We start from the raw sequence: 17,944 nt of genomic DNA, 5'->3' as shown, positions 1-17,944 counted from the left end.
TATACGTTGAACCATGATTACATATCTATAGTAATTGCTACAATAGCAAATGCACACAACATATAAATATTTGAATAAATGTTCCTACAGGTTATCAAAACAGTCTTAGTCTAGTTTTAAGCACTTGAAGCTTCAGTAAGCTCAGACGTTTGGAACACCCTGTATTTGGGGGAGAAAACTCAGAATATTTCTTCATCTAATGAGATCTATGAGCAAAAAAAGTTTGGAGACCACTGCTATAAGGTCAGGCCTCCGCTACCAGCCCTTTCCTCTGAGCTGCCATCTCCCAGACCTTTTGGTTCATTGGTTCATTGGTCCACCTCTTCATTCTCGCCTTGGTTCTATTACCATCTATACGGTCTTGGGCAAGTCTCTTCCCTTCTGAGCCTTTCCTTCCTCATCTGAAAGAATGGGGACTACAATATAAGGGTTCGAGAGGGAGCCATGGCAAGTAGGGCTGAGGAAGATGGGAATGAGGGGACAGGGAGCAGTAGCTTCAGAAGGAAAGTTTTCGTTTAGGAAACCTTTTGACTTTGAGCCTCAGGAATCTGGAAGGGAGGAAAGGAGAGAGTTGACTAGCCATAGGACAGTAAGAGATTAATTGAATAGTAATTATTAAGCCGACCTACTCCAGCGAAGACGCATGCAGTCAGGGCTGTGTAGGAGTTCTTGGCTAAGCCCAGAGCCTGGCTGGCCTCATAATGACCCCACTGGTCTACTCCCTTAGAAACTCATTGACATCCACACCCAGACACCCAGACGGGTCCCTAAAGAGATAATACTGGGCAGATATAAATACATATATACAGAAGGGACACAGCTTGAGATTCAATTTATTCACTGCTCTCCTCACCACAGCCCGGAGAGGAGAGAATTATTATCCATTTTGTAGAGCTCTAGAGAGGTGAATTAACTTGCCCAAAGGAAATGCATCTAGCAAGCATCTGAACTGGGATTTGAACCCAGATCTTGTGACATCAAATCCAGGGCTCCTTTCACTAAATATATCCAAACACCACATTCATGACGTTTGTGTATGCCGGTGTTTGTGTGTACACACAGGCATAAACAAGTCTACACATCACACAAAAGACAGCATGGCACAAGTTCTCCTTGGTGTCATGAATTGTGGGTTCGAGACCTGCCTCCAACATTTAGTAGACTTTTGAACTACCTCCTATTTAGAACTCCAAGGGGCATGAAATCTAGCCCTCCTCTTTAACCAATGAGACTAGGACTTCAAGGCAATTCTTTTATCGATGGTCTGGTTTTCTTGGATGACGTGAAGAGTACCAGCCTGGAGTCAGGAAGACTTATCTTCTCCTGAGTTCAAAACTGGCTTCAAACACTAACTGTGTGACCCTGAGTAAGTCATTTAACCTTGTTTGTCTCAGTTTCCTCATCTGTCAAATAAGCTGGAGGAAGAAATGGCAAACTACTCCAGTACCTTTGCCAAGAAAACCCCAAATGGGGTCACTAAAAAGTAGGACATGACTGAAAAACGACTAACAAAAAAACCTAGTTTTCTTGCCTTGTCTCCAAAGTCCTCACTGCATCCTTGAATGTGAGCCATGGCTAGGCTGAGGAGGAAGCCCCATGCCAGGAGTTCTCTGTGCTAATTAGCTGCCCAGGTATCTTGTACACTTGGTATCTCAGATCAGTCCTCTGATGTCCCCAGTGCGAATTTCTAGGCTCTTAAGAGCCAAGGGGATCTATACTTTGAGAGGAAATCAGTTGTGGTAGAAAATGTGCCAGAGCTTGGTGACTCAGTGGATTGAGGGCCAGGTCCGGAGGTAGGAGGTCCTGGATTCAAATCCGGTCTCAGACAATTCCTAGCTGTGTGACCCTGGGCAAGTCACTTAACCTGTCTGCCTCAGTTTCCTTAATTGTAAAATAGAGATAGCAATAACATCTACCTCTCAGAGCTACTGTAAAGATCAAATGGAAAAATATTTATGAAGCACAATGCCTGGCACATAGTAGGGGCTTAATACTACTGCTCTTCTGGACCTCAGTTTCTTCTATCAAATGGAAATAATAATCTCTGTAGTTTCTTCCTCCCAAAGCTATTGTCAGGCACAGATGAGATGAAAATGGGTGTGAACAAGTGTAATTACAGTGTGATACTGAGCTATGCTTACTAGCTATGGCTGGATCATTTCTCTCTGAGCCTCGGTTTCTTTAACAATGAACTGGGGATGTTAATATTTGCAGCTTCCCAACTCAGGGTTGTTTTGATGGAAGCACTTTACAAATCTGAAAGTAAATGCAACCTAGTATCATGCTACATGATAAAGTCTTTTCACATCATATGAGCATAGCTTTACAGTTATAAAGGACCTCAGAAGCCATCACATTCAAGCCCTTCATTTTACAGAGGAGGAAGACATGGCCATGGAGAAGGGACTTGACCAAGGTCTCACAGATAGGAAGTAACAGAGGCAGGATTTGAACCCATGTCCTGTGCTTTGGAGCCAAGAGGACATAAGTGCAAACCCTGCCTCTGTTACTTCCTACATGGATGACGTTGGACAAGCCCCTTCATCTCCACTGGCTTCAATGTCCTCATCTGTAAAATGAAGGAGTTGCACGAAATACCTTTGACTATAGGTCTGTGATACAGTGACAGCCCCCATTTGACCTAGAAAGAAACCAAGACCAGGCGGGGCGCTTCCCTAGCCCAGGTTCATGTCATGGATCAGTGGCCAGGCTGGGATTTGAACATAGACCTGCTTACTCTCAGCCCTGGGCTGCCTCTGGCTGACAGATGTTGGAGTCGATCTGAAGCATCTGAGACGGGAGGGAGAGGAGAATTGTGGGAGAGGAAGGTCATTCTCCTGGGTCCCTGTGCAGCTGGAGTTTGTTTAAGGATGGTAGCCATGGTTAGGAGTCCTAAATCACTGGGCTGCGGGATTTAGAGCAGGAAGGGACCTTAGAGACGACCTAGTCCAGTCCTTTCATTTTAGAGATGAGGAAAACTGAGACCCAGAGAAGAGAAGCTGCCCATTTTCCTATGGAGTGCCTCTCGCTCCTATTGGCCCTTTCAGATGAGACAGAGGGCGGCAGGCTGGACAACTGAATGGTTAAATGGATGATTGGCTCACTCACTGAGCCCAAGTTGTATCTCTTACTGCGTTGCTGTCCACCTGGAGGGAGGTCACTAGTGAAGTGCCTCAGGGATCTGCCCTCCGTCCCGTTCAAGTTTACATCCCTAAGGAGAAGCAGCATGACATAATGGCTAGAGAGCCAGGAAGACTTGGGTTCAAATCCTTCCTCTGGACTTTCCTGCCTGTGTGATCCCTGGACCAGTCAACTCCAGACAACTCTCTAAGACTTAAGTTACAGGAAGGCTGTTAGTCTGCTTCCCTAGAGCCAGTTTCCTCCCTTGGGACTTCCCTACTTCAGTGAAATCACAAGTCCAGGCTGATCAATCAAGTGTACAAAGACTGGTGGGCCAGAGGTAGTGGGAATCTGTCTAGCCACGCTTAGACGGTTTTTGTATGGGTGTCCCACGCCCTTCTGGAAGTCAGCTGCCGAAGCCTCTGGACCCTTTCTCAGAAGAAAGCTTTTAAATGCACAAGATAAAATACATAGGAAACCAATGATACTGAGTTCACAAAATAGAGATTTTTAAAATTCCTACATGCCACACACATCAAGAACTCCCTTTAAAAAAATAACCTCTTACTTTTTGTCTTAGTAACAATTTTTTTAAACTCTTACCTTCCGTCTTGGAGTCAATACTGTGTATTGGCTCCAAGGCAGAAGAGGCTAGGCAATGGGGGTTAAGTGACTTGCCCAGGGTCACACAGCTGGGAAGTGTCTGTGTCCACATTTGAACCCAGGATGTCCAGTCTCTAGACCTGACTTAGTAATAATTCTAAGATAGAAAATCAAGGGCTAGGCAAATGGGACTAAGTAACCTGCCCAGGATCACACAGGTAGGATGTGTCTGAGATTGGATTTGAACCCAGGTTGAACTCCTGACTCTACTGATCTGTCTAGCTGCCCCAAGAACTCCTTCCTTAGAGGTATGCACATATGAAATGGGTTGCCTTGGGAGGCAGTGGGCTTCCCTCACTGGAGGGCTTCGAACAGAGGCTATATGACTACTAGTTGGAGATGTAGAGGATGCTTGTTTAGATTCAGGTTGGACCAGGCAGTCTCTAAGGATTCTTACAACTCTGGGATTCTGTGACACCTAATGATACCCTTGAATCTCTCTTTGAACCACCCAGACCTTCTGATTGCCTCACAGATGTGGGTCTCTGAAGAGAGCCTAGCTTAGGTGCTCCCACATCCCCTTCCCTGAGCACACTGCTTCCTGCACTCTTCTTGTCCCTGGCTCCCAGCAGCTGTTCTCTGAACTCAGGCAGAAATCAGGGATGGGAGGAGGTGAAGAAGGGGGGGGCGGCATTCAGGGTGCATCAGCTCTGGTGGAGGCTGATGAGAGAGAGAGAGAGAGAGAGAGAGAGAGAGAGAGAGAGAGAGAGAGAGAGAGAGAGAGAGAGAGAGAGAGAGAGAAGCGCTCAGGTTAAAAGTTCAGTCCTTGTTCTCTGGAGGAAGAAAAATCTGGAGCACGGGGAGTGTGAAAAAGAACTCTTTTCTCCAACTCCACACCAGCAGAATAGAACATCCGTCCAATCCTCCAACTTGTCAGCGTTGGAAAACTGCCCTTGGCCCCAGGTTTGAGTAAAGGAGCCTGGGGCTCAAAGGGAACCACTTTGAATGAGCCCAAGTGGATGCCAAATCTTTTTCTAAGTGGGACTCTCTTTGGGGGTTGATTGTGTGTGTGTGTGTGTGTGTGTGTGTGTGTGAGCTCGCGCGCACACACACACACACACACACACACAAGGTTAAGACCCTCTCAAATCCCTATATTGGTTCTGTTACTTCATGGCCCCAGCAGAGTACCTTGTACATAGTAGGTGTTTAATAAATGTTTGATTGATTGGATCTAGAGACCTTCAGGAACTTTACACTTTTCTTTTTTATTCGTAAGGGAAGGGAGGAAATGGGGAAGGTTGAAGAAAGTCAGAGCTGTAACTAGGGCATTGAATTTCTCTAAGAGGCAATGACAATACTGGGAAAGTCTTTCCATAGCAGAGAAATGGCCCCTAATTAACAAGAAATAGTTAAAACAAGAAGCCACCAGCTAGATAGTAGGCTATAGGAAGCTCTTCCTCATCCTACTATGGTCAGTCCTGTTTTGCTTTTCCCCCTACCTCAGCTGAGAGCACATTTCCTGCTGCATGCCCTGGACACAAAAATTCCTAGTTACAGCTCTGGAGACAACCTCCTTTCTAGACCAGAATTTCCCAGTACATTTCTACTTTTAGCCTAGATTGAAAGAGATGATGGAGAATCAACCCCAAGGGTCCCAAATGACCATGGAAATGCCGCACAATATGTAGCCTTGTCACAGGGTCAAGCCTAATTAAATGTAGGTCAGTATCTCTTTTCTTCCGTGAAAGATGGTAGGCCAATAAAAGAAAGGCATGTCCCCACTTCCCAATAAGGAAGCAAGGGTCATAGAAAGAAAGCTAGTCAGGTCAATGCAATGCAATGGATAGGGCCAATGGAAAGAGATGGGACCCCCAATAGGAAAGGCAGAGACCAGTGAAAGTATGGAGAAGATGGGGTGAATGAAAGGGGCAGAATTTATAAGGGGAATAGGAGAGATCCCTGTGGGAATGATTAAATGAATGAAAAGGGAAGATAGGAGGAGGCAGCAGTGGATGATTCAATTAAAAAGGGAAAGCTCTAATGTTTGTTCCCCACCGCCTTACCCCCACATATCTAGTGGAGAAGGGGGCAATAGGAAGCATGGAATGAGCTGATGGAAGGGAATAGTCCAAAGGAAAAAAAGGCAGAGTTTCTTCCTTGACACAGGCTCGAACTTCACCCCTAGGAACTTAACTGGTGCCCACAGATCTAGGATAGAGGGATTTGAGACAGATAGGATGACTCTCCCTGATGATGCTTCAAAAAAAAACAACAACAACCCTGAGACATCCTGGCATCCATTTGATCTACCATCCCTTGTTTGTTCAACATTGAGTTTGCATTTTCTCTGCTGGAGAAGGTGGAGGCAAAGATGTTTAAGACTGGCCTCATTGTGTTCTCAGTCACAAACAGTTTTAATATGAAGCAGGATATGATAGGAATCCTAAGAGAAACATGGATAAAATGGGAGATTCCATTCTGATAAGAAGTATTAAGAGGAAGAGGGATTAAAACTGCTCTGGTTGGCCCCAACGACCAAAACAGGGGCAGTCTGTGAAGGCTGCAGATTGGTCGATAGACTTTGGTTTAGCAATAAAATACTTTCTAATAGATCACTCTCCAGAAGCACTGCATAGGAAGATAGTGATGTCCCCATCCCTGGAGTCTGTGTGACCACTTGTTGGGGATGTTCTAGAAGGAACTCTGTCTTTGAACTGTATAATTGAAAATCTGTTACCCTAAAAAAGAACAACACTTCCTGGGCGCCCACTGACTTCTTGTCCTTACATACTTCCTGTAGATAGGGAATATAAGGTGGGAACATGGAGGATCCCATGCTCTTTTTTGTTTGCAGCAAGCATGGTGGTGGTGGTAAGGTGGGGGTTTTGAAATGATTAATCAGCCATGGGCACGTGGCCTTTTTTTTGTATCTTCTTTTTTCCCTTGATTTCTAATGATCATTTAATAAACCTCCTAAAATATAATATTTTACTATTAAGATTTAATTTTAAATTTTACAGAGCCATGGCTCAACCAGATAGCTCCTTTCTCATGCTACGTGATCAATTTTCTGACTTAACTTCTTGTTATATCAAGTAGGAAAGAATCAGAGATCGGGAAAGCCTTCCTGGAAAAGAAGGCAAAGAGGGGAGGTCTCTGGAAAAAAAAGAAACCTTGATGGAGTTAACAGAGCCCAGGAGGTCAAGAAGTCCAGAGAGCAGTAGAGGCATTGTGGTTGGGCTTCAGACCAATTCAGTTTTCTTTTAAGATGTTTTTAATTCCAGCTTACAAGTAGGACACTAGTGACTCAATTCTCCCTTATCTACTTCTGCTTTTACTAGCTCCCCCTTTTCTTTCCTCATCACTGGCCCTTCCTTCTTCCATCATGGACTTTTCTCAACTTTAAATCCTAGAGAGTCCTACAACCATAGGCTAGAAGAGATCTCAGAGACTGGCTAGTTCAACACCTTCATCTGGTTTTTCAAAAATGTTTTTTATTCAGAGCATAACAAACATCACGTTAAATGAGCATTTATTTCCAAATACAAAGCCAAACAGGAAAAAGGATTGTATGTGAAATCATAAACTTTTTTTACTAACAACTTGCACTTCCTTTTAAGTATATAAGAAATTTAACATGAGACTTTCAAAACTGTCCAGCTGGTCTATGTTTCCTTCTTTCTGTTCTGGGCATTAACATCTTTTTTCAGTGACTTTAATTTTTATAGGGGGTACAACCCCCTATGAATAGCCCTTCCTCCCACCTTCCCCAACTGAAAAAAGGAAGTAAAATAAAACCCTTATAACAAATATGCATAGTCAAGCAAAACAGATTCTCATATTGGCCATATGAAAAATGTGGGTTTCATTCTATTCTCTGAATCCATCACCTCACCATCAGGAAGTGGGGAGTGTGGTTTGTCATCGGTCTTCTGAAATCCTGCTAACCCTTTCATTTTAGATATGAAAAAACTGAGACCCAAAGAGATTCATTGACTTAAGGTACTAGCTGTATGACCCTAGGCAAGTCACCTGTTTACCTCAGTTTCCTCAGCTATAAAATGAACTGCAGAAGGAAATGGCTAACCACTCCAGTATCTTTACCAAGAAAACCCCAAATGGAATCACAAACAGTTGGCTGCAACTGAAATGACTCAACAATAAAAGCTCATACAAATAGTAAGCATCAGAGGTAGAACTTGAACACAAGTTCTGTAGTTGATGGTGCAATTTATAGAGTGTTGGGCCAAGAGTGAGGAAAACTTGAGTTCAAATCTAGCCTCAATTCCCCAGGCAAGTCACTTAGCTTTTGTCTACCTTAGTTCCTCAACTATAAAATGGGGATAATAATAACATCCCCCTCCCAGAGTTGTTGTGTGGATCAAATGAAATAATATTTGCAAAGTGCTTAGAACAGTGCCTGCTAAATACATAATAGGCTGGGGGAGGGAGGTCAGCTAGGTGGCTCAGTGGATTGAGAACCAGGACTCAATATAAGGGTCCTGGGATCCAATATTGCCTCAGATACTTCCTAGCTGTGTGACCCTGGGCAAGTCACTTAGCCCCATTACTTAGCCTTTACTGCTCTTCTGCCTTAGAACCAATACACAGTATTTATTTTAAGTGTAATTTAAAGATTTTTTTTTAATTAAAAATAATTGTTTCTGCCCTTCCCCTTTCTTTCCCCCTTTTGAGTCTGGAAACAGTCCTCAAAATGTTTAAAATATGAATTTTATTTTAAAATATTTAATTTTTAAATTATATTATATATTTTATATATTATATAAATTAAAATATTTAATAAATTAAAATTTTTAAATATGAATAACAGAGCAGGATTGTGTACGAAACTGGGAACTCATTACAAATAGCTTGTCTTTTATATTTTTTCTGTCTTTTTTATTTTTCCTAAAAAAAACCTAAAAACTATCTTGCATTATTAATTAAATGAACAAAATTGCCCTGTTCATCCCCTTTTCAACTTTTTTTGTTCTCTTCTGGGTATTTTAAGAATATTCAACTAATACTCCTTGCTCTTTTGTTTCCTTTTGCATCTTTATGACCACCCACCAACTCACCTCTGCCCCCCAGAGAAGCCCTCCCTTGTGGTAAATAACTATAGTCCAACAGTGCATGTCTCATTTTCTACCAGGGGTTCTCAGCCTGGGGAAGGAGTCCATGAACTAAAAAAAAAAATTCTTTTTAAAAAATGATATATCAGCATCATTAGTGCTTCCTTTGTAGTCCTGTGGATTATGTTTTATACACTTACAAACACAATTCAGAAGAGTCCATAGGCTTCACCAGGCTATCAAAGGGGTCCTTAGCCCCCAAAAGGGTGAGATCTGTCTGCCTGGAGAGGTCCCTGCTCTGAGGTCTCTCAGGGGTTCCCTCCATGTAACCAGGATCATCTCCTAAACCAATCTCCTGGCTCTGCTCATTTCATTTGGCCAGGGCCCTTTCTACTGTACTCTACTGCCTTGGAAATCCACTAAGCTGAAGAGGTGTGGGGGGGTGGGGGGGAAGGGGGGCACCATGTGGAGGTTGTAGCCAAGAGCCCATATGGCCTTGGGCCCCGCTATGTCTCCAGCTCCTCTGACTCTGTGCTCTCCTTGCAGAAACGTTGATGGACTCCACCACAGCCACCGCAGAACTCGGCTGGATCGTACATCCTCCATCCGGGGTGAGTTGATGCTCCTGTGTTCCTGAAAGGTTGACTTTTCTCATGGAAGGTCTAGGAGGTCTGGACTAGTGAGTGACATGAGTGCAAGGCCCACTGCTGCTTCCCTCTGTGGCCCACCCCCATTCAGGTGTCATTATGGACAGGTGTCAGTCAGTCAGTGAATATCCCTTTATTAGGGTTTTATCATGTCCCTGTTCCTGGGGATCCAGTGCTAAAAACCAAGCAGTTCATTCCCTCCAGAAGCTTATATTTTACCTGGGAGGGGAGCAGAATTAGCAACATACACATAGATAAAGACATAAAAAATAATTATAAAACAAATAGAGTTCAGACACTTCCCTCTGTGGGTCCAGGTCAGTATCGTCACCTTAGCATGGTCCCTGCCTTCACATGGTTCTCACACTAAAAGGGCGAAGAAGATAGGCTTGCAAATGAATGTAAAGACCTGTTGGAATATCCTCGGTGCCTAACAGGAAACTAGAGCATCACTTTTGGTCTCCAAAACACTCAGGATTTTCCTAGTACACCCAGATCTCAACCCTTCCATGATTCTCTTCCTAGCTGAAAATTCTTCACCCAGGACCCAGGCTTCTGACTGAGCCATTCTGTCCTTGGAAAGCCCATAACTTGGCCCATCTTCTAAACCTTTCAGCTTGCACCAAAGGAGGGTTCTAGAATGTGGAATAGTAGAACTAGTAGAACTGTAAAATACTAAATTGTCTAAGTCATAAGAGCTCTTAGGTTGTAGAAGATGAGAGCGAGGAGGGCCCTTAGAAGACAATACGTCAGAGCTGAGAGGAGCCTTAGAACATGGGATGTCTGAGCTGAGAGAGCCATTGGAAAATAATGCCAGAGCTGGGAAGGCCCTTAGAACAGAGAATGTTAGAACTAGAAGAGATCTTGGAACACAGAATGTGAGAGATGGAAGGAACTTTAGACCATAGAAAATGAGAGCTGGGAGCACCCTTAGAATGTAGGATGATTGAGATGGGAGGAAACTTAGAACTTAAAATGTCAGAGTTAGAAGAGGCTTTAGAAGAGAATGCCAGAGCTGGGAGAGAGCTTAGAACAGAGAATGCCAGAGCTGGGAGAGACCTTAGAACAGAGAATGTCAGAGCTGGGAGAGACCTTAGAACAGAGAATGTCAGAGCTGGGAGAGACCTTAGAACAGAGAATGTCAGAGCTGGGAGAGACCTTAGAACAGAGAATGTCAGAGCTGGGAGGGAGCTTAGAACAGAGAATGTCAGAGCTGGGAGGGAGCTTAGAACCCAGAATGTCAGAGCTGGGAGAGACCTCAGAACAGAGACTGTCAGAGCTGGGAGGGACCTTAGAACAGAGAATGTCAGAGCTAAGAGAGACCTTAGAACAGAGAATGTCAGAGCTGGGAGGGACCTTAGAACAGAGAATGTCAGAGCTGGGAGAGACCTTAGAACAGAGAATGTCAGAGCTAAGAGAGACCTTAGAACAGAGAATGTCAGAGCTAGGAGAGACCTTAGAACAGAGACTGTCAGAGCTAGGAGAGACCTTAGAACAGAGACTGTCAGAGCTAGGAGAGAGCTTAGAACAGAGAATGTCAGAGCTGGGAGGGAGCTTAGAACAGAGAATGTCAGAGCTGGGAGGGAGCTTAGAACAGAGAATGTCAGAGCTGGGAGGGAGCTTAGAACACAGAATGTCAGAACTGGGAGAGACCTCAGAACAGAGACTGTCAGAGCTGGGAGGGACCTTAGAACAGAGAATGTCAGAGCTAAGAGAGACCTTAGAACAGAGAATGTCAGAGCTGGGAGGGACCTTAGAACAGAGAATGTCAGAGCTGGGAGAGACCTTAGAACAGAGAATGTCAGAGCTAAGAGAGACCTTAGAACAGAGAATGTCAGAGCTAGGAGAGACCTTAGAACAGAGACTGTCAGAGCTAGGAGAGAGCTTAGAACAGAGAATGTCAGAGCTAGGAGGGACCTTAGAACAGAGACTGTCAGAGCTAGGAGGGACCTTAGAACAGAGACTGTCAGAGCTGGGAGAGACCTTAGAACAGAGACTGTCAGAGCTAGGAGAGAGCTTAGAACAGAGAATGTCAGAGCTAGGAGGGACCTTAGAACAGAGACTGTCAGAGCTAGGAGGGACCTTAGAACAGAGACTGTCAGAGCTGGGAGAGACCTTAGAACACAGAATGTCAGAGCTAGGAGAGAGCTTAGAACAGAGAATGTCAGAGCTGGGAGAGACCTTAGAACAGAGAATGTCAGAGCTGGGAGAGAGCTTAGAACAGAGAATGTCAGAGCTGGGAGAGACCTTAGAACAGAGACTGTCAGAGCTGGGAGAGAGCTTAGAACAGAGAATGTCAGAGCTAGGAGAGACCTTAGAACAGAGAATGTCAGAGCTAGGAGAGAGCTTAGAACAGAGAATGTCAGAGCTGGGAGAGACCTTAGAACAGAGACTGTCAGAGCTGGGAGAGAGCTTAGAACAGAATGTCAGAGCTGGAGAGACCTTAGAACAGAAAATGTCAGACCCAGGAGGGGCCTTAGAACACAAAATGTCACAGCTAGGAGGGCCTTTAAAACAGAGAATGACAGAGCTGGGAGAGACCTTAGAACACAGAATGTCAGAGCTGGGAGGGACCTTAGAACCCAGAATGTCAGAGCTGGGAGAGAGCTTAGAACACAGAATGTCAGAGCTGGGAGGGACCTTAGAACCCAGAATGTCAGAGCTGGGAGGGCCCTTAGAACAGAGAATGTTAGAACTGGAAGAGACCTTGGAATATGGAATGTAAGAGATGGGAAGAACTTGGGAATATAGAAAATTAGAGCTGGGAGGGCTCTTAGAATGTCGAATGATAGAGAAGGAAGAGACCTAAAAGTCTAGTGAAACCCTTCGCTTTACAGATGAAGGGGCAGAGCTCCTCCATGGCCCATGACTTGCCTAGGGTCATAGGACAAGTATGTGTCAGAGGCAACCCTCAGAACCAGGTCTTCTGACCCCCAAGTTCAGGACGTTTGCCGGCACGCTACCCCAACCTGATCTTGAGGTTTGTGGGCCTTATCTTGGAGAGTTCACTGCTAAGCCAATGGAGAGTCTTTAGTGAGAGGATCAAGTGATGGGAATTAGTTGGGTCTTTTTGTCATGATGCTTTTTGTTTGGGATATAAGAACTCATGTTTTCTCTATCACTTTGGCATCTACGGAGCCCTTTCCTTGCAAACCTGGGAGGTAGTAAGTGCAAGGATTATTCCCTTTTTTCTAGATAAAGCAACCTACAGGTAAAGAGGGGTAAAGTCATGTGCCTAGGATCCCCCAGCTTGTCACTGATAGGCCTTGAACTGTGGTCCTCTGACTTGAGTTCCTCTAAGAAATCAGCCAACAGGCCTGGACTGCCTCCTCCGGGGGAAGACTTATAGACTCTTTGGCCCTTCCTCCCCCCTCAGTACTATTTTCTAGTTCCTGAACCCCCACCATAGCCATCAGGCCCCGTGGCCTCCGAGGCTACTGGCAATCAGCTGTTGCCTCCAAGATGATGGAAGAGGGAGGGTCCCCTAGGGCTGAACTCTTTTCCTTCCTCTCTTTTAGTCCGTTTTTTTTTTTCTGATACAAAGCAGGGCCTGCCACCTCCCCTCTCTCCCACCCCAACCCCCCACCAACGGGCCCCTTCCCACCTCCGGCCTAGTAATGAGGGCAGGTCTGGCTGCAGGCAGCCTGAATGCATTATTTGGGGTGTTTAGTCTGTGAGTCCTTGGCATGTTAATTAGAGAGAGGGGAGAAAGGCAGCGTGCTCTAATTAAGTGCTCTAATTAAGTTCTGAAGAACAGCAGCTGTAACAAGGGGGTGACTTTGTCACATGGTGGAGCAATAAGGAAAGGGGGACTCTGGAGGGGCGAGGGATGGGGAGGAGCTTGGCCGGGCAGCCCGTGGGAGCTGCTGTGCCTGATCCCGGAGCTTCCCCAGGCTCACCTGCCTTTCCTAATATCAGCCTCCTCCTAGGCCCCACTCCAATCCCTGCCTACCTCTAAGCACCCCCTAAGCCCCATTCCATCCATGCCTACTTCTAAGCACCCCCTTGGTCCCACCCTTCCCCTGTGTGGCTCCAAGCACAGTCAGGAGGCCTGGTCCTTAATGGAAACATGGGGAGAACTCAGGACTTGGAATTGGGAAACCCAGTTGGGAATCCAGGTCCTAACCTCCTGCTGATGATGTACAGGTGTGACCCCCCCCATAAAAGCAGGGGCTCTTGCTCCCTGTGATGGGATAGAGGCCTCCTTGGTCACTGTCTGTCAGAAGCCTGTGGAACCCTTCTCAGAATAAGATTTTTAAAATAAACCTAAACTATAGAGGATCATACAGGAAACCAATTATATTAAAATAAAGATATCATTTTTCCTCCATCCTAGTCACTGTCTAGATCCCCTAAAATCTATCCATGGACTCCTTGGGAATCAGTGGACCCCAGGTTAAAATCCCCTGATATAAAGGGAAAAGCAGTGCTTCTGTTCCCTCTGGCCCAGGGTTGCAAAAAATGCTTTGTAAATCTGAAAAGTTGTAATTTGTAAAAATGTAGCTAAGGGGGGGCAGCTGGGTAGCTCAGTGGATTGAGAGCCAGGCCTAGAGATGGGAGGTCCTAGGTTCAAATCTGACCTCAGCCACTTCCCAGCTGTGTGACCCTGGGCAAGTCACTTGACCCCCATTGCCTAGCCCTTACCACTCTTCTGCCTTGGAGCCAATACACTGTATTGACTCCCAGACAGAAGGTAAGGGTTTAAAAAAAAATGTAGCTAAGGGAGAAGCTATCACTAAGCTTGCCATCCTGGAAGGTCAGGGCTAGGAGAGGCGTTGGAGGTCATTTTCTGGTCCAGCCTCTTTGCCTGGAAGCCGAGAACATCCTCTCACATCCATCCTTTTGTTAAATCTCCATGGGCCTCGGTTTCCTAGTATGTAAAATGAAGGGGCTAGATAAGGTGATTTCTAGCTTCTTTTCCAGATTTCAGTCCTATAATCCTCAAACACCCTTCTGTGAGGCAGGCAGAAACAGATTCTCTTTTGTTTTTGTGTTCCCAGCATTGAGCGAGGAACCCTTTACGTATTAGGTATGATGTCCATTTCGGTTGAACGTGATTACCATCCATTCTGCAGATGAGGAAACTGAGACCTGCAGAAGAGAAGCTAATTGCTCACATGGCAAGTTAGTGGCAGAGCTGGGAGGAGAATTGAGATCCCCAGATACCCAGGCCAGGGCTCCTTCCATCCTCGGCTTAGTCTTGCCTTTTCTCTCTCTTACCCCAGCCAGACCCTCTACTCCATTATGGATGTAGTTTAGAATAGGAGACCTGGTCAGGTATGGTGGTCCATCCTTGAAATCCCTTCAACTTGAGATGCTAAGGTGGATGAGCTCAGGAGTCAGGGGCTAGTGCCAATCCAGTGTCCACACTAAGTCTGGCACAGCAATGGTGAGCCAGATGGAGATGCCCAAGGAGGGGCAAACTGGCCCAGGGTAGAAGTAGAGCAGGTCAAAGGTTTCATGCCCATCAATATTGGGATTGGGATTCTGAGGAGCCTGGAGAAAACAGAAACTCGTCTCAAAGATGAGAGCCTGGGACAGAACGTTATATCTCCCTTTAGCCTAACGTTATGCTTCTTTAGACATAACAGGTTCTTAATAACGTTGGTTGAGCTAAACATACATTTAGACGAATAATTCCTTCCTCTCTGGGCCTCTGTTTCTTTATCTATAAAATAAAAAGGTTCCAACCTCCAACTATTTGATCTCTAAGGTCTCTGACATTCCAGGTACCAGGAGTTTCTAGTCTGAGGATCCCCAAAGGATTGATGGATAGATTTCAGGAAGTTTGCAAACATGGATGAAAGAGGAGAAAAATATATATGTAATCTATATTTAAATGTATATTTTTAAAAACATATGTACATATATGTATATACATATTATATATGTCCTTTGGTTTCCTTTGTACAAGATCATTCTGAAAGGGTCCAGAGGATTTACTAGACCCTTGAAGGCGTCTACGACATAAAAAAGTAATCATGGTTTATGTTTATATTTATGTTTATGTTCTGTGCTCCAAGGCTCCTCCCAACTCTGACATTCTAGGTTCTAAGTTTCCTTCAAGTTCTGAGATTTTATGATTTAAGGCTCCTCCCAGATTTGCCTTTCTATATTTGAAGAATCCCGCAAGTTCTGATATTCTGCCATCAAAGATCCATCCCAGTTCTGACATCCTTTGTTTTAAGATTTCTTCAAGTTCTGATATTCTATGATCTAAGATTTCTTCACATTCTAACGTTCAAGGCTTCTCTCAGCTCAGACATCCTGTGTTTCCACACATTGACTCTGACCCTGTTAACACCAGTCATCTGATGGCAGCTATCAAATAAGGAATTAATTTTATATATTGTCATTCTAATAACATCAAATTCCATAAGTCCAAAGCAAAAAGTGATATCTTTCCCTTATAACCCTCCCGCTTCCTAACCTTCCCATTTTAACATTTAAAATTATTATTATATCTTTTGCTTTTACAATCCCCTTTCTCCCTGTCTTCCATAACCATATTCTTTTCTACCTCAGCAGACAGTCCTTTATAAAACAAAGAATAACAAACAAGAAGGGGGGAGCTCAGCAAAGCAAATCAGCCTATCTACTTGGTAATAACAATAATAATTGGCATTTATATAATATTTGATGCTTTGCAGAGAACTTCACAAATAATACCCCATTTGGCCCTCACAACAGCCCTGGAAAGAAGGTGCTATTATTACCTCCATTTTTCAAATGAGGAAATTGAAGTTGACAGCAATGAAATGACTTGCCCTTTGTCATATAGCCAGCAAGTATCTTAGACAGAATTTGAGCTCATGTCTAAATGACTCCAGGCCCAGGCTCTCTATCTGCTACACTACCTAGCTGCCTGTAGTTCGACAATATATACAATGCTTTACATACATAGCCTCTTGACTTCAGCTAATCAAGCACTTCTCCGCTTTCTGGATAAGAACTGGCCTCAGTTCTTCACTTATAAAATAAAGGGGTTGGACTCGATGACTAGAAGACCCATTCTAGCTTGGAAAATATGATCCTTATTGGTCTGACCAGGAGAGTACAGTGGGACAGTTACCTCCCATATCTTAGATCCTGCTTCTCCATTGTACGATTTAAATTAATATCAATAACTCCAAGTATTATATTTCATAAGATTTATTAGTAATCACTTGAAGTAGAAGAAAAAAATAGAAGTACATAGGTGAAGTATGACCATGTGAGTAAACTTTCCTGCCAAGCTCTCCCAGCAGCCTCCATAGCCACATTCAGGGAAGAAGAGAAAGGGGTGGGGTTACACCAAAATATATCCTCCCTACATTATCACGTGGCATAAATACATAATATAAGGATACAAATGAGATGCTGGTTTGGCAACCACGAAGAGATGCCAAAAATGTAAAGATTAAAATTAATATTCAATACTCCAAGAATTATTTAATATTTATTAAAAATCCACTTAGATCAGAGAGAAATTAAAATAAAAAACAGAGAAAAGGCAAAAAAAATACTCCCTCCTTCATGCTACCAGCCAGAGAGAGTCTGTGGGTGGAAACGAAACTTAAAACCTCAATCCAGTAAGGAGATGCACAAACAGGAAAAGGAAAAGGGGATTGTGGGAAATGTAGTCTCTTGAGTTCAAGATTCTAAATCGGTACATTTACACTGGGGAGCAAATTCTATCCACACACAATGAAGACCAGGATAATGTGAGTTTCTTTAGCTATTAGGTCATCTTGGTCCTTTTTTATAAGAACTGTCTAAACATACCTTCGAAGTCTTGTCCCTGTGAAATTGATTTTTTGAACTGGGCTGAAACTTGACATTTATCTCAATTCAGTTTCACCCCCTGCTATTTGATCCTTCATTGTTCTATCCTGTGGTGATGTTTTGGGCTCCTGTTCCTACTGTCCCCATATATTTTACCCTCTCTATCTTTCTCAGCTTTGCAGCATTCACAGATGCAAAAAATATGCCATCTTTGCCTTTATCCAAATCACCGATAAAATTATGGAGCAAATAATATATTTGAAAGTTCTTTGTAGCCACAAAGTACTATACAGATAAGAGAGGTTATTATTCTTCACTTTTCTGTTCTTCTGGCTACAAAGGGAACAAAAGGAAATGAATTGATGATAACAGTAGCAGCAACTCATTCTTGTATAGGAATAGGTATAGGACTGGAACTGTGATTTCTTTGCTGTGAATGAGAAATGTCTCTCTATTGGTCCATGATAGAGATCAATAGTGAGAAGAATGACTTCCTCTGGGGACAGGGCTGGCACCAGAAGACCCCTGGGAATGGAGGGGTTGTAAATATCAGTACAATAAAGTGGGCTTGGTAAGCAGGGGACGATGCCACCCTGATTTCATTCCCTTTCTCCCAGCCCAAAGTACTACGTAGGTTAGGCTTGAGTTCCTAGGATTGAGGGTTAGGAGGACCTTTAGGCCAAATAATGTCAGAACTAAAAGAAACCATAGAACACAGAATGTCAGAGCTTAGAA

At 44.0% G+C, this 17,944-nt stretch overlaps 1 protein-coding gene across 3 annotated transcripts in view; it reads left to right on the top strand.

Annotated features, from left to right (window-relative positions):
• Positions 1-17,944, top strand: part of EPHB2 (EPH receptor B2) — a 309,543-nt gene that overhangs the window by 70,946 nt on the left and 220,653 nt on the right. For all 3 annotated transcript variants that reach the window (XM_056795607.1, XM_056795606.1, XM_056795605.1), the window contains exon 2: positions 9,345-9,409. In XM_056795607.1, the coding sequence (XP_056651585.1) occupies positions 9,345-9,409 (65 nt within the window). The remainder of the gene's footprint in view (positions 1-9,344; positions 9,410-17,944) is intronic.

Source organism: Monodelphis domestica, chromosome 4 (genome assembly GCF_027887165.1).
Source record: "Monodelphis domestica isolate mMonDom1 chromosome 4, mMonDom1.pri, whole genome shotgun sequence".
Taxonomy (NCBI): Eukaryota; Metazoa; Chordata; class Mammalia; order Didelphimorphia; family Didelphidae; genus Monodelphis; species Monodelphis domestica.
The sequence above is the reverse complement of the archived record's forward strand: the minus strand, read 5'-3'. Positions and strand labels throughout refer to the sequence as shown.